Source organism: Grammomys surdaster, unplaced genomic scaffold (genome assembly GCF_004785775.1).
Source record: "Grammomys surdaster isolate TR1022 unplaced genomic scaffold, NIH_TR_1.0 63, whole genome shotgun sequence".
In the NCBI taxonomy this organism is placed as follows: Eukaryota; Metazoa; Chordata; class Mammalia; order Rodentia; family Muridae; genus Grammomys; species Grammomys surdaster.
Window position 1 is genome coordinate 16,217,872 of NW_021604565.1, and position 17,347 is coordinate 16,235,218.

Consider the following 17,347-nt stretch of genomic DNA (forward strand, 5'->3'; position numbering starts at 1 on the left):
ATTGTTAGTGGGATTCCAAGATGGTGCAACCACTTTGAAAATCAGTCTGGCAGAAGAGACACTTTATCCTGTGAAGGCTGAATGCCCCAATGTAGGGGAATGGTCAGGAAGGCAGGAGTGGGTGGGTTTGCGTCGGAAGACCCTCATAGATGCAGGGGAAGGGGGCATGGTTTAGGGGTCTTGGGGGAGAACCTGGAAAGGGGATAACATTTGAAATGTAAATAAATAAAATATCCCATAAAATTTTTTTAGAAATTTAAAAAATTAAGTATATCACATTAAAAATACTTTATATATGAAATTCAGATTGAACTGGACATATAATCTATATCTCAAATCTTATGAATATTTTATAAACAAAAAAGAAAAAATGTGTAACTTGACAGTGACCTATTGAATTAATTATTAAATAATTAAATGGGAGGCAAGCATCTATGAATGGAGGCTTCAGAAATTCCTTCTTTAAATCATGCACTGTTTTCATTCACTTAGGGAATAATGGATTTTAGCCTTTTGCCTCTTTAAAGTTTGGAAATATGGTAAAACCATAGTGTGTCTATTTTAATATTACAATATATCAAATTATTTATTTGATATTTTAAATAATTTATAGTCATATTTTATGAATGAACCTAGTTATTAGTGTCTACTTGTGTATCAAATAAATATAGGTGGTTTTGATATAAATATAGTTACAAGGTAACTTTGGAGTTCCTGGTATGAACTATGATTGCCTGTTATCAATGTAACATTTAAAAATTTTAGTTACAATTGCAATGTTTCAGTGATATTTGATTTGAGTCCCAGTGTAATTTATTTAGAAGAGAAGGCAAAAATAAAGAATTAATATATGTTTATAAAACTAAGCTTGTTGAATACAAACAGTCTTTTAGAGTAGATTATACTCTTAGGTTATACTGTAAGGCAAATAGGAAATAAAGTATAAATTTTTGTAAATGTGCTAAAATGCACATAGGCTTAAATTTGTGTCAGAGCAAGCTATAAAAATGTGCTTTCAGACTTGGGAGGAAAAGATAGAACTGTGTGGTAAATTCAAGGCTGGCTTCCCCTATATAGATCTAGGTCAGCTTGTCCTAAACAGAACAAAAAATTGTGGTTGGTCTTTTTTCATTTTCATAAAAGTTTTTATATACTCATTTCCCAGTTTTCACTTTTTATTCCTAATTTTGGTTGAAAGACAAGATGCTTCAATTGATAAAGTTTATTTTTTTTATCATTTTTTATCATTCCAGAGATATTCCTAGAATACCTGATAGCACGCATGCACAACTGGAGTCCAGTAAGTTTAATTTATTCTAGGATATGTCGTTAAGCATGTTATTCATTAAAGATCTGGTAAATAAGTTTATATAGTAATATGGAATAAGATAAGTAAATTTATAGTCTTAAATATTAAATTATATAAGATGGAAAATTTCATAGTATTTCATGTCTCTGTTGAAAAATGTTCAAGCTCTGTAACCATTTCAGTATTTTATTTTACCCTGCTATGATTACTGTCGTTTTTAAGGATCTTTACTAAGGCGTGTTCTAATAAACCGCACATCAACTATACAGTTAGGCAAGTTTTGGCTGCCTATGTACCCGTCTCCCTAAGAAAAGTCATGACAGTTTTTACCACTTACAAAATCTACCTACTCCCATTGATTCCCACAAAATGTAAAGTTTGTAACTGTGTAACTCTGCTGTTTTGTAGAAGGGTATGCTTGGAAACATCTAGTGAATAGTTTTATTTGTTATAATTTTTATTTTTCCAGATTAAGATAGTAGATCTAATTTTATATCACAGCAGTAATGAAACAACCAACATATAAGTTCACCTTTGTTTTGTTTTCAACTACAATTTCCTATCTTAGATGAGCTCTTTTCTGATGAACTGTATGGACTAAGTGCAGCATATGAGGGACAATTTCCTATCTTAGATGAGCTCTTTTCTGATGAACTGTATGGACTAAGTGCAGCATGTGAGGGACAATTTCCTATCTTAGATGAGCTCTTTTCTGATGAACTGTATGGACTAAGTGCAGCATGTGAGGGATGTGAGGAGAGAAGATGAGTGTTGCAGTTTAAAAACAATGTAAATAAGATAGACAAAAAGCAAAGTCGTTTGGAAAAAACTTCAAAGAGTGGCTGTGGTGGCGAAAAGATTTGCAGGCACATAGGTACAGATACCTGGTAGTGCAGTGGTGTTAGGCAGGGGCCACTGATACACAGCTAACATGGGGGACAGCAGAGCTGAATGAAGTTTGCCAGGGGAAATTAGAATGATTCAGGAGCAGCAGCAGCAGCCACCTTGAACAGGTTTTAAAGCCTCTAGAAGGATGTCCACTTGCCCTGGGAGGATTCAGGTGCTCTGGGAAATGCTTTCGAAGAGCTATTTATATTTAACACTTGATTCTCTCATTAAAGCAATTGGATGAAGCCAGGTCTAAGCAAACTGAAGCTTAGAAATGTCACAGTTGTAATGGCAGTGGCAAGACAGTGACGGGCCTGGTCAGAGAAACTACACTGTAATAAAGACGCATTAGAATTATATAGTGCTACTGTCATTGGTTTTATTTTATTTAATACTTGCAACTTGGTGTTGCAGCTATATCATCATCATGATTCTTTTTAAAACTATGACGAAGGACAAGTTTTTCTCCTTATATTAGTAAGATACCATGAAGGCAATAGGAAACTCTTTTTTTTATTATGACTATCTAAAAAAGCCTCAGACTATGCTGGTAAACTTGTCCCTGGAGAGACAAGAATGTTAGTTCAATGTGGTTTCAAACTTTTATTCTTTAAACCGTAGACTATCTGCCTGCCCACAGACCACTCCTAAAGTTGCTCTTCTGGATACATCTGTAGATTATTTGCTCTATACGGTTTTAACTGCTGGCCAAGTGACTGCCAAAGTTACATTATTAAAAGCTGTAGATTATTTGCTCTATACAGTTTTAACTGCTGGCCAAGTGACTGCCAAGGTTACATTATTAAAAGATGCTATCATTATCTCTTCATTCCTGTGTGCTTAAAGAATATATTCTACTAATTTCCCTGTTATCCGATGCTTTGTAAGCCTTGTGAGATAACAAATTATCTCTACAAAGTCACCATTAATTTACTTCTAAATATTGTCAAAAGGCATAGCCATTACTTTTTGCAAGTAATGCAAAGCACCAAGCCTAAATTTGCACTTTTTCCTCAAAACTTTATGTGCTACACATTCTAGAAGTGAGTTTTACGCATGTGCATTTCTAACTAGGCATATGGTTCAACAGACTGACTTCAAATTCTAGTCTTGACTCTGATGTTTAGTCCTATTTATATGTTATGGGTTTACATTGTTTTTGGATACTCAAAGATGTAAATGTGGTTCCAAATGAAGTTCTACTGCCCCATCTCTCGTCACCTGTAACCATTTGCACAGTTTTCTAGATTCCGGTGAACATCAATGCAACAACTTTTTCAGAGACTGTAACTGGTACAAAGGTTACATACATTCTGTTCTGGATAATAGAGTCTCCTGCATTTCTCACATCTTTTGTTTCCCCTCCTACATAGTTGAAGATTGAACCTAGAGTGTCATACATGGCTGGCACGTGGCAGCTTTCCACTGGGCCGCGCCCTCAGTCCTATTGTCTGCTTTACTTTACTATCACCTGAAGTCCTTCTGCTGGCTCCCTTCACAGTGGAAACCACAATCCTCTTCTTAGTGTATACAGTCTGCCAATATCTTAGTATCTATTTCTGTTCACATTCCAACTGGGTCTGTCAACCGCTTAAAACGACAATCACAATGCAACATTTGGTTATTGCTGCTTCTGCTATTGCCTATCTTTTTCATAACCTCTCATAGTAATATTTTTATATCATACAAGACATAGATATGTCTTAAAAATTAGCCAACAACATTTAATAATTTTTGACATTTTAGTACTTATGTTCTTAGCATTTAAATTTTAGGTTTAGGTCATGAAAAAGGTTTATTATTTCGTGTTTTGTTTTTTCTTCCTTTTGCATTTTAAATATTTTCTCAATATAGAGTGTAAGTATAGATCAGATAATTGACAGGTAAGTTTGGAGTAGAGCCTGCTGCTGTTACAAAGTCGCACAGCACAGGTATAACTGTGGTTCTAAATCACACCTTGACAAAAGAAATCAGACAACAAAAACAACTGTCTGAAACAAAAGCAAAAATCTCACCAAAAACTCCTTAAGTGTATAGAATTATTGAAATAAAGTGGTCTATATAAAATGACACTTAAAGGACTTTGAAAAGAAGCATGTTAGTGTTCTGAAGTAGGAAGAGACGTTTCATTATTCTTTGTGTATAATTGTCATTTCAGGTTCTAGCTCATTTGAATCTCAAAAAATGGATCGTCCTTCTATCTCTGTTACCTCGCCCATGAGTCCTGGCATGCTGAGGGATGTCCCTCAGTTCTTATCTGGACAGCTTTCAGTATGTAATCACAAATTTATCTCTCTGCAAAGATTGAATGAGGCTTTTATAATATGATGCTAAGGGTTTTTGTTAGTTTGTTTTCTTTGTTTTTGTTTTGTTTGTAAGCCAAGTTCTTCCTTGAACATAATTGTGCATTTACCATTAGCTTTTTTTTTGATAATTTTTAGTTACTTTTAAAAAATTGGGTTATTTCTTGTAATGCTTTCTTAATGTGAAGTTTATAGAGTTTAATAATTTCATGAAGATATGTAATCCCTTTTTTTTAACCACCACAATATTTCAGAAGTTGGGGGTGATGATTTTTACTGTTTGCTTTTAAGTGACTGGTAATTGCTATTATTTTTTTAAGAGAGAGGAAAATGGTATGTCATACAGAGATTGAATTAAGATGGAAGTGAATATTTATGTAATCTTCTTTGCTTTTCAGTCTTAAGGAATTTTGGGGTTTATTTTTAATATTGTTCACACATATAAGCTTTCTAGAAATAATTTTTGTACAGCAGTCAAGACTAAATGATGCAATGTGGGAGATATATTTATTAGACTCCTATGTGTACTGAGTAACTTTTCATTTTGTGAGCATTGATTGGTATATTTCCAAGTTCAAGTTAAGAGTTTAATTCCAATTCTATATTGTATCCTTATTATGTGTGGTTTGCAAAGTTAAGTGCTTTCATTACATTATCATCCCCATATTAGAACACATGCAGCTTTATTGTCCTAGTAATTATTAATAAACTAGTGACTGTTAATTTGGAATTTCCTGAGTACTAAAGAAAAGAACTATTTAAGTTCTCAAACCCATAAATCAATACCATAAATTGGTATTGATTAAAACTGTGACAGCTAAAACCCAAACTATTGTGAAATTGTATTTTAACTTCCTTAGGCATATCTTCCTGTTAAGTCAGCTGGGGATTTTTCCTTTTAGTTTTAAGGGGAAATGGTTTTGGGGAGCACTAATGCTCATTAAGAGTTATACTTTGTTTTATCATTTAAAATTACAACATCATATACAAATTGTGCTAGAAGAGAAAGCTAGAAATACAGGGAAGGGATTTGGAGAAATTTTAAACTCAATTGATTTCCTCCTGATTCAAAATTAGTCTGGAAGTAGGTCAAAATTGCTAACGCTATGAGGGCAATCCAAGTTCATGTAACTGCAGCTGAATATGAAAAGCATATTCTCACTTTTATACCTCTGAAGGAATATATTCTATGAATTTAGTTAAAATGTTAATTGCATACATTTTGAAATTATACACAGATACACAATAAAATTCCATACAAAAAGTCAGGAATTATAAGTATGGTTCATATTTATTATCAGAAATCTAGTCAGTATGAAAACAAAAAGTAAAATCACCAATAAACTTAATACTACATGTGACTTTTTAAAGTACATGCACATATATTTTAAATAAAATTTCACATACTTTTGCATTCTTTTTTTCCTTACTTCTGTTTTTTTTTAATTAGAATTTTACTGTATAGTTCTAGCTAGACTGAACATCATATGTAGACCAGGCTTGGGTTGAAGTTCTGGTGACCTGTCAGATTCTGCCTCAGAGTTCTGGGATTATAAGTGTATGGCCTGAATTCTGTTTTTTTCTATATTAACTTATAGGCTTTGTAGTGTCTTTGAAAATTCCTCTTAACTTTACTTTCCAATCTGTAAGACTACATTTATCTTAATGTCTAGTTTTTAATATACAAATAATCATGTCACTGAAATACTTAGATACATATTAATATTTATAGTAAATTACTTTGTTAAAAACTTTCTAGAAGTAAAATTATAATACAAATGCTAAAGTATAAACTTGAAATTAAAAAAAATCTATTCTAGTCACAGCTAATATGTCAATCACCTATTTTATATATACATATTATATGTACACACATACATATAAGTGTATATATACATATAAGTTAAATTTCTAACAGAAATACTGGTTCTAGTCACCAGGTATATAAATGAACAAAATGGAATGCCTTTTATTACTATATAGTTTTTAATTTCATTCATGTTCTTTGTGTTAGGTCAGCATAAACAAAATGCTCTCCTGAGTTAGTTACAAGTTTGTATCAGCGTATAGGAAATTCTGGTTTAGTGCAATATTGTAGGAGTTTGCAGCTTGCCTACAAATGTCAGTTCTTTAGAACACTCTTAGGCAGTGTTAGTAGAACTTTCTCCCTTAGTCTTTCTCCTGCAGCTGTAATTAAATATGGTAAGAGCAACATAAGTAGAAAGAGTTTATTTCTGTATCAGGAACTTTAATTGCTCGTCATCTTACATTTACCAGAAAGCAGAGGGGATGTGGATATGTGTTAGTACTTTGCTCCCTTTCTCAGGGCCTCACCCAGAGAATGGCTCACTCATCCTTAAGATGTGTTTTCCCTCCTCAGCCAGTGTTAGATATCAAGATCGTCCTGACAGGCATGCCTACAAAATCATTTCTCAGGTGATACCTGATTCATTCAAGTTGATATTTTTCTTTAACCATCACAATTGGACCCCCATTTTCTGCCACCTTTGGACATATTTGCTTTTCAAAAGTTCTACTTGTGTTCATTCTTCATTAAATCACAACATTGCCGATGCCTCAGAACACAGAGCATTGTTTTTGAGGTTATTTTCCTACTATATTAGTTCATTTGCTGATATCTTTTCAAATAGAAAACACATGATTGATAGCTCTTGTTTGCATGCTTGTACTCAAATCAGTTGATTAATTTTTTAAAGGTGTGTATAATTAATTTTCTCCCCATGCTGAATCCTGTGACTACTTATTATTCTAGGACTTACCCACAAAAGAACCATTATTGTATTTGATGAGAAAATCAAAATGAACCCAATCAAGCTTATTCTTCCTGAATCCTGTTAGTCTATTGGCAGCATTTCCTTATCATGATTCTTCAAGTTCACAGTTTCTTCATTCGCAAGAGAACTTTTTTGATTCTGAATAGTTTTAAATATGCTTACCATATTTCGATAGTAGTTTGATAGGCTGTTAGGCTAAATACTTCTCATTCTTTTTCTCTAGGTGAGAAAGTCTTAGAATTCTTTTTTTTTTTCCTATAGAAACTCCTTATTGATTTTACTGATAACTTTTTGGTTTTTTAATTATAGTGTCTGTGATTTATTTATTGTTGCAAAAATTACTTTATCTTAATATTTTTTTTACATTTCACTTTTGCCAAATATTACAAATGTCAATTTTACTTACCCACTTAAGAATTGAAGAATTTTAGAATAATAGTATTTCATCTCTTCCTTTATGAAACATGAGAACATTTAAACATATTTCATGTATGAAGTTGTCAGTTTCTTTTAGTTCTTCCTTGCCCTTCTCTCCCCTTCCTTCACTCTATCATTGCCCCTTCTTCTTCCCTCCCTCCCTCCCTCCCTCCCTCCCTCCCTCCCTCCCTCCCTCCCTCCCTCCTTCCCTTTTTAATTTAAGACAATATATCACTATGTAGCTTTTACTGGTCTGAAAATGCTATTTTTCCAGACTAGACTACAACTAACAGACACTTCTGCTTCTCCATTGTGTTCTGGAATTAAAGGCATGCCATATATTTCTTTCAATTTTTATTGTTTTAATACTTTTATTAATGTTTTAATACTTAATTATAACATTTATGTTCTCCATGCATTGCTTGAAAAGCATGTCCTAAAGATCACAGTACAAGAAGTAGTGAAAAGTGACATTAGACATTCACAGGTTGGGGTGCAGTTTTCGAGTGCTCATCTGTATGAAGCCTTAGCTGTTACAGATGTGGCACACAGGCCATCCCCATGCCACTCAGACTCCTTACGTCTGTAGACTAGACAGCCAGAGCAGTAAAGGAATGAGTGTTTCTTGGGGAAATGGACAGCCACAGCGGTGAAGGAGTGGGTGTTCCCTGGGGAATGGACAGCCACAGCAGTGAAGGGGTGGGTGTTTCCCTTGGGTAATGGCTGAGGCTGAAGCTGGAAATGGAGACTTTCACAGCTTTCCAGGGCAGTGATTGCACCTGAACTTGAAGGCTTTAAATGGTTCATTGTATATTTTGTATATTTTATATCATTAAAAATGTCATCTATGTACAGACATATAGTTATTTTTAATGTATAAACTCATGGGTAAACATAAGGGTTAAAATGTTTTTAGAAATCTGATAGATGCTTATTTCAGGTTGTTTTAGATAATGGAAAACTGTTTACTATAAAGAATTAATTATTTTGAAAATATTCTTTTTAAAGTACAGCCTTCATTTTATGAGGTAAAATATCTTTTCAAAGATCTCTTTTCTTGGCATATTTTATTTCACACACTGTAGAGCTGTGAGCAGGGAAAATGAAATCTCTAAAGCTCCTCGCCCTCAGCACTTGAAGTTCATGTGTGAAGCTTCACACCCCCTGACTCGCTAACGCTTTCTCCCATGCAGATTTATGCAGACAGACGTTTTTTTTGTATCATGTTCCATATCTGAACACTTCCTCTTTGAGGCATAACTTCTTTTGAAAAGGAAGTAAACGCAGATTTGGTACTTACTTCATTTTTGGAGAGAGAAAGGCAACTCCTGGTGACCAACAGTCTGCTGTGAAGGTTGTTTTGGATTTTAGATTTGTTTCTTATCATGCCTGTGTAGTGATCCTGAGCCTGGCATAATCTTGCCCAGTACACATTACCAGTTTCAGTGACAGTGGGAAAGACAGAAGGAAAACCCTTCACGGTCTGTGACAAAAGTGAAGATGCTATGGAATCGGTTGTTGGGGAGCAGGATGAAATGGTCTTCATACATTCTCAGACTCCCTGTGCGCCAGGCTTATTCTTGACCTATCATTGACATCTATGACCTATGAGTTAGGTTATTATGAGTTTTTAATTCTCAGAAATGGTTTTAAGATAAAAGCTTAAAAAGTTCATAAGAGAAATGTGATGTTCTTTCTGAGAATTATGTTTTACTTCCTGTGTATACTATACCAGTCTTTGAGCATTTAGACGTTCACCTAGACCTTTCCTGTGTATTTTCTTCACTTGCGTGTTGGGGATTAGAGCAGTGACTTCTCACAGTTGTTGGGAATATCGTGTATTAAAGATCATGCAATAAATGTTTAGGAAAAATAAAGAACTCGAAGTAAAAAGCAATGACTGAGACAGTGTTGAGACGGTACTGAGACATGATTGGGAGTTAACAACATCTCAAGCAAAGCATCCTGCGTTGGGTCCAGAGCCTTCCCTCCATCTTGCTTAACTGATCTTAATCTATGGACAGTTAGGCTTCTGTTTCAGTAGGTTTCATATGCATACACTTATATAATTCTGGATCAATTTTTTAATAAATCTATTGAACAGCTATAGACTTTTATATTATAATTATTTCTTAAATAGCAATACATCAACAACTTGTAGCATTTACATTATATTTCATATTGTAACTAATCTAGAGATGGTTGACAGCTTTTGAGACCCTGTATGTTTTGTTCGTATTTATGCCATTTTACATAAAGGATTTGAAAATTGATGGGTTGGTGTTTGTGGATATGCTGGGACCACGCACCCATGGATATCATGTGCTGTAGTGTGTGGAAGGGTAAAATTGTAAATTTCTTGTTTTGGTGGTTATCCTTTAGTCACTTTTAAAAATTATATAATCCAATGATCTTGTACATTCAGTCTTAATTCCTATTATATTAACTATGTTTTAAGAATATGATTAAATAAATTGTAAACATTTTAGAATGTTTTAAATAGTTTTCATTTATATTAACACATAGAAATATTTATTTTTATAACAAATTAATTTAAACATATTGTCATGAGAACATATTTAAGGGATAGTTTTATGTGTTTATTTTTACTTTTGGTCTTTTAGTTCCAGCATATTGTCCTCTTTGGTTTTGTTTTATTGCTTTTTTCTTTAATTTTGCTTACCAGAGCCAAAGCCTTAGTAGAAGAACAACGCCTTTTGTTCCTAGGGTTCAGGTAAAGGCTTTGTCTGCCTGATAGAGACTAAAGTTGTGTTTTATCCCTTATTTGTATGTTTTGGAAAATGCGTAGTAGGAACACTTTTTTTGGTATGTTGCTCCATACTATTGACTTCCAAATCATTTTATAAGGCAGCTTGTAAAATTCTGCATGGAGATTAGAATATTGAATACGAATTTAAAGAGACAATTCCTGTTAGTTATTTTGTAAGTTAATTAAGTACTCAAATGTATAGGCTTCAAAGTGGCATTCCAATTTAGCTTTCATGTAGATTTTTGCTTAACTCTGTAACATTTACTGAAGTAGCTAATTTTAAACTCTAGATATTTTGTTTTATTACACAAGTGTTGCTGTCTCTTTAAATCATTCATTATACCACATCACATCCACAGTCTCTTGCATTTTCCAAGTGATAACTCCTTGAGATTGGCAAATATATTTGTACCTTATTTAAAATACAATTTTTTTGCATTTATTATATTAGAATCCCACATTTGGAGTTTGAGAGAACAAAAATCGTTATCTAAATAATATATATATTATTTTGTTTGTATTCTATTATTGCTTTTGCTTTTTTTTACATACTACTTGGGTACAAGTTGTTTGCCTCTTTTCATTAGGACTTTGTTTATATGGTCCAGTACGCTAATATAGTTATCCTAAAAGTAGTAATATGCCTTCCCTGCTTTGGTGCATGTTTTTAAATAAGTTGTTCGCTTTGAATAACACTTTTAAATAACTAAAATAGCAATTCTACTTAATATTATATAATATAAAATATTGATGTTTGATGCTAAAGTTTTGTTGTGAACAATTTAAACGGGATACAGAGTAAGGATGCAAAGAAAGGATAGTCATATTAAACAATTAAAATGATACAAATGTTTTTATTAAATTAATTGAACTTAATTAATTAAGGCTTGTCATTGATAGAATTGTGAGTTATATTTGTTATATTTTGGGGAATAAATAGTTATACTTTAAATATTTATTTTTAAAACACAGGTTTAAGAATATTATTAATGACATAGATCATAAAATATTCTTTGGGCTGGATATCTATTAAAAACTTCAATGTACTCCTTAATAAAATTCAAAATTATGTCTGTTATTAGATGCTAATTTCAAGACAACTTCTGAAAAATTCTAATTTTGATCAGATGTAATGAGATCGGTTCCTATTTAATAGTATTAATACTAATATATTTGGACAGTTAATTTAGGTAATAACATACTGATGCAGCAGTATGAAAGCAATGATGCTAATGTCTGTCTACATCAGAGATAATGTTACATCATAGCACTTGGCTTTACAGGGAAATCTGAAGAATAAACTTTTTGATAAAAACATTAAGCCTGTTGCCATTATTGATGTGAAGAATACCTAAATTAATCTGGGTTTGATCACAGGTTTTAGAAGCTATGACACTTGTCTACAGTTCCTTCATCCCATAAACAAACATTTGAATTTCCTTATTTTTCTCTCTTAGCTTTTGTCAAAAGAATAGTTTATTCTCTATGTTTTCTAATCCTTATCTATACCTGTAGTCTAATATTGCTAAGGAAGCAAATTTAAATTTTTTCCTTTCTTGGTTTGAGTTAGTCCCCAGGCCCTAATCAGTTTCTGGTCATTTGATGTCTTCCTAGAGGCAGGGTTTTGCTCTGTGGCCCACATAGCTTCAAACTCATTATATAACCCAGATTAGCCTAGGTCTGTAGGTTGGTCACATTTCTCTTCCATTGGTCTTCCCAGTGCTGGTGTTTCAAGTACGAATCACTGTGTTTAACCATGAGACCTCTTTTTCTGTGGGATGGGGTGGTGGCTATTGATCCTTTGTATTAGAGCTCTGATTCTTAAACTTCTAAAATCTAAGTTTAATTCATAGGTAAAAAGCTAGCCTAGAAATTTATAACTTTATAAATTTATGAGCCAGATAATAGCAGACTGTCAGATATTTATTAAATATGGCTTTAGAAAATCTTGTTGAGGTCTGTTTTTGAACTTCTTAGCTAGTAGAAAATTCTAGTTATACATAAAAGTGGATAAAACCACTTTAAAAATTGAACCAATGAAACATGAAAACTAGTAATAATAAGTCTTATAGTTTGGATATCTCTTATTCTTATTTCTGTAAGAGGCCTCATCTCTTTTAGCCCCAACAAGGCAAGAACAGAAATAATTGCATATACCCTTTTAATCTGTTGGTCTACCTCTTCTGACCTCTTGAGTTAGTTAGCCTCTGATGTTCTGGAATATATACAGAGGAACCCAGCAAAGCCATTGCGGAATTGGGACTGAACTGCCATACTTCATGTATAAATAAATTTGTGAACCTGAAGCTACAAATTTTTGGTTCCACTTCAGTTCTTAGCTGGTTGTAATGTTCCTAAATCTTAGGTAATGCATGGATCTTTTACAGATCCTGATTGAGAGGATACTCGTTGAGCTAGGGGTGAAGGTTTGAAGTCGCGGGAGATGATAACTGTTAAAAGACTTTAGGAACAGGATGACAAAGTGCTAACCCCTAATTATGATATTGCAACATTATACACATTTTCTTATTTAAAATTACAAAATACAATTTTATTATTTTAAGATGTCATGTGTTTTTTCACTGAAGAAGGAACTATGCCTCTAAAAATTTTTAAAGGTGAATTTATTATAGTTTTAAATACAAAATAAGGGAATCTATTAAAGCTACTAGTAAGCCTTCTTACATCTTCTGAAATCTGTCTTGCTATGGAGACACAAACATTTGCTTGAAAATCCCCTCTGAATACCGTTTACTCGTTACTTTCAACATACTGCATTTAGAACATGTATTTCCAAGGCAAAGGTAAACAAAAAGAACTGTAGGGATTCCTAAATGAAAATAGATGTAGAGAAATCATTATGTACAAATTACGTAATACAATAGTGAAATTATTAAATGTTCATTAATAACTCATCACATCAGGATAATAAAAACAAAGTGATTTATCAATGAAACTGAGACATCAGAATCAATTCATTCATTGAAGTTATTATAGTATATCCTTCTATTTTAACAAATCCCAGTTTAATGGCGAAAATGTTATCTCTCATAATATTAGTATTAGAGGACGGTATAAAGATTCGAAATGCAAACATATGTTGATAGTAAATTTTGAACTGATAAATTAATGTTTTTGCTTTTCAGATAAAACTATGGTTTGACAAGGTTGGTCACCAGTTGATAGTTACAATTTTGGGAGCAAAGGATCTCCCTTCCAGGGAAGATGGGAGGCCAAGGAATCCTTATGTTAAAATTTACTTCCTTCCAGACAGAAGGTAGGGATTTTAAACTAAAACATACATGCTCTTAAAAATAAGTGGGAAAGCAAAGACTGTTTTGATCTGTATCATTCACTGTTTTGTGTCAACAATAATATACTTGTGAAATTTATAAATATAATCATTCTGATGTATCAAAAATGACAGTAAGTATTTGAGATTATTTTAAAACTTTGCATTTACTATATATGATTTTATTTAGCTATTTGGTTTAAACACCTGCATATTATATTTCTTAAGTAATATATTTTATATGCCAAAATTATTAAAATTTATTTTTTAAATAAAAGTTTTAATATAGATTGTTTAATCTGGAACAGAACCTAAATTGTTTTCATATTCTTCTTCACTTTCTACCTCTTAACCATATTGATTTTTGTTTGTTTGTTTTTGTGATAACTACATTACGTAACATTAACAGGTAGGTTTTCATCACCTATATTGTCCAGCTACCACTGGGCCTAAAATCACTGCCTTCAAGGACCGTATTTTGATTTTTGTCATGAATTATTTTGTTCTACACAGATTTTAAAGGCATTTAGGACTGGAGAAATACTTCAACAAAAGTAATCTAATCACTCTTAATTTTAGGCTCATCAGAATAAAGGGACTTCAGCAAGCATGGTGAAAATGAAGGAGGGGCGGTATTTCCCATTCTTCTGTCTCTCCTTTCCAGGGATTTGTTTCTCTCACCTTAGTCATTTTTAGGGTTGGAAGTGGCTCTGCACACATCTTCAGTTTGTTTACACACCTTTGGTCCATAATTATTTTAAGCAGAAAGTTCCTCACAGTTGAGTTATATACTTGTTAGAAAGAAGTTCATGGTCACAAAAAAGAGAGCACTACTCCAATTTTTGTGTTTTGGAAAGGCAGATTTAACTCTTGATCAAAAGAGCTCTGAAGAGGGGACATACCAAGACAGGAAGTAAACTTGTGTTTTAGTCTAATTCTTGTAGTGACTATGTCTTTCCCCATTGACTGGGTGGGAATCTCACTGTCTTATTTCATTGACTAATCGGAAATAAACTGGCTCATGGGAAAAGGAGCTGGAAAGGAGACCATTGCTCCAAACAGAAAAGAATCATTGCTCCAGGCCAGGCGGTGGTGGCGCACGCCTTTAATCCCAGCGCTTGGGGGGCAGAGGCAGGCAGACTTCTGAGTTCGAGGCCAGCCTGGTCTACAGAGAGAGTTCCAGGACAGCCAGGGCTACACAGAGAAACCCTGTCTCGGGTGGGGTGGGGGGGGGGAAGAATCATTGCTCCAGGCCATGAATTCCCAGAATTAAGCTGGACCTGTGAGTGAACAAAGAGTTTAGTTAGTATAGGGGTTAGAACATTTACATAACAGTTTTACAAGGTTGTGTTCCCTGACCTAAAGTCAAGATTTATGTTTGAGCATCATCTGAGCAATCTAGCAAAGAGACAAAGGAAGCAATTGCATTTTACTTGATACATTTTAAACTGTAAGTATAAAGCAAGTGCTCCAGAATATGTTAGGATTTCACAATACTTAGAGTTATCAGAAGTTTCTTGCTATATAATTTTATGTTATGAAGTTAATTTGAAAAACCTCTGACAATGTAGACTGTAGAGGTTTGTTGAGAGGTACATTTTGAAATACAAGAAAGAAAAAATGTATGCGTAATTGAAGTGGCCAGATAGAACCTAAATTTTGGCTGAATGATAGATATTACAAACCAAATTATCATAGTACCCTGGCAGTTACATTATTTGAGTCCTTAGTACAGAGAGGCTTATTGCTATACAAACCCTGAGGGTGAACTGACATAAACCATACCAAATTTTGCCTTTTTACTGAGCCTTTTTTCTCAAGCTATTTGGTAACACCAATTGATACTTTAAAAAAAATATTATATTTTTAAATTATACTATTTCTTCATGTGGTATGTGTGTAAATGATTGTGTATGTGTGTGTGTGGTTTGTGTCCTTAACATGGCACTCACATGAAAGTCAAAACAATTTGTGAGAGTCAGTTCTCTGCCTCCTCTATAGGTCTGGGCATTGATTTTGGTTGTCTGGCTTGGGGAGGAGCATGCGCCATAACCCACAAAGCCATGACACCATCCCACATTTTATTTTTAAGAGGCTGAAAGTTTACCAATTTTTTTCTTCATTAAGTTTTTTTATTTAATTATATATTACTTTGCCTAATTTTTCTTCTTTTTGAACAAAATAATGGGTTAAATTAAAAGCATCCTTTCATACCTTGTTCTCTATATTCCAAGTATAATGTTGAACTTTATTTTTAAGCTCAAAGAATGTGAGAGATATTAGAGCCTTTTACTCAGGTCATTTCTCAGCTGAGGTACTTGTCAGATGCCAAGTTTAAGAACAGTTAAATACTTTTCAAGCTTACATTGTTGACTGAGCTATATTATAGTTTAATCTTTAATAGGGAATTTTTTTCTACAATACTGAGAAAGTTGAATTTTTATACATAAATGAGATAATAAACATTAACTATTAATTTATTTTTTCCTGATAATTTTTAAGGAAGATATCATTGAATAGATGAAATCACAGTTGATATTTAATTAATAAGACTTCTTGGAGCTTCAGTGAGGTATAGAAGTTAGATCTGCTCCAATCATGGCAGTCAAAAAACATTTTCTGTATCATGTTCTGTAAAGGTAATACTCTGAAGTAAAGTTGGTTATGACCACAAGTATATTTCTTTCCTTTTTAAACTGAAGTTTTTTGCTTGTTGTTTTAAGTTAAACAGAAACCCAAAGTGCTAAAGTGAAAATTAAGCTCGTATAGATTTCATTGAACAAATGTTTACTGTGTTGCCTGCAGAGACTAAGGATTTATTTTAGTCTTAGCAACCTATTTAGAATATACCTGCATAAATTAGTACTTGATTTTAAATACAATTAGTAAATACAGTGATTGCAATTTGATGGTTTCAGTTACATTTTTTAAGAAAAGAAAAATTCATTTCTTTTTACTTGTTGACAATAAGATTTTGTTCTGGGGAGATGGTGGTGGCACTTTCAAAGAACTTGTGTTTGTGAAGGACTTCTTTCAGAAAGCAGTCATGCCTCTGCTCACTCTAGGGATGCCTTCCTAACAGGAGAGCTTTGCCTCCCAAGTCTCCAGTCCAGCTAATGACTTATCTTCCCGCGTCCTTCAGATTTCAGTTCTCATTAGAGTCAGTTCTTCACTTCTCATCTTAAATCTTCTATTTTAAAATGTTTATTAACGTTGAACTATATGTTAAAATATATTTTAACATATCTAATGACATAATAAGGCATGTATGTAATTTATAAATATGATGTACATATAAATGATATGTATTCAGTTAAAAATATTTCCGAACTAAAGATAGTCCATCAAAGTAAGTATGAAAGCCTCCTAGCTATAAGTCCTGTCTGTCAACATAATTACCCTCTGTTTCCATCAAACATTATTTTGGCTACCTTACAAAGAAGCAGTATTCTGTGTCTTTAAAAACAGGGTTTAGAGTTTTCCCTTTCCTTCCTTCCTTCCTTCCTTCCTTCCTTCCTTCCTTCCTTTCTTTCTTTCTTTCTTTCTTTCTTTCTTTCTTTCTTTCTTTCTTTC

At 33.1% G+C, this 17,347-nt stretch overlaps 1 protein-coding gene across 1 annotated transcript in view; it reads left to right on the forward strand.

Annotated features, from left to right (window-relative positions):
- The window catches only part of Rims2 (regulating synaptic membrane exocytosis 2), a 463,872-nt gene that overhangs the window by 249,708 nt on the left and 196,817 nt on the right, over positions 1-17,347 (forward strand). Inside the window, exons 11-13 of the mRNA XM_028767117.1 lie at positions 1,254-1,300; positions 4,356-4,468; positions 13,629-13,759. Coding sequence (XP_028622950.1) covers positions 1,254-1,300; positions 4,356-4,468; positions 13,629-13,759 — 291 coding nt within the window. The remainder of the gene's footprint in view (positions 1-1,253; positions 1,301-4,355; positions 4,469-13,628; positions 13,760-17,347) is intronic.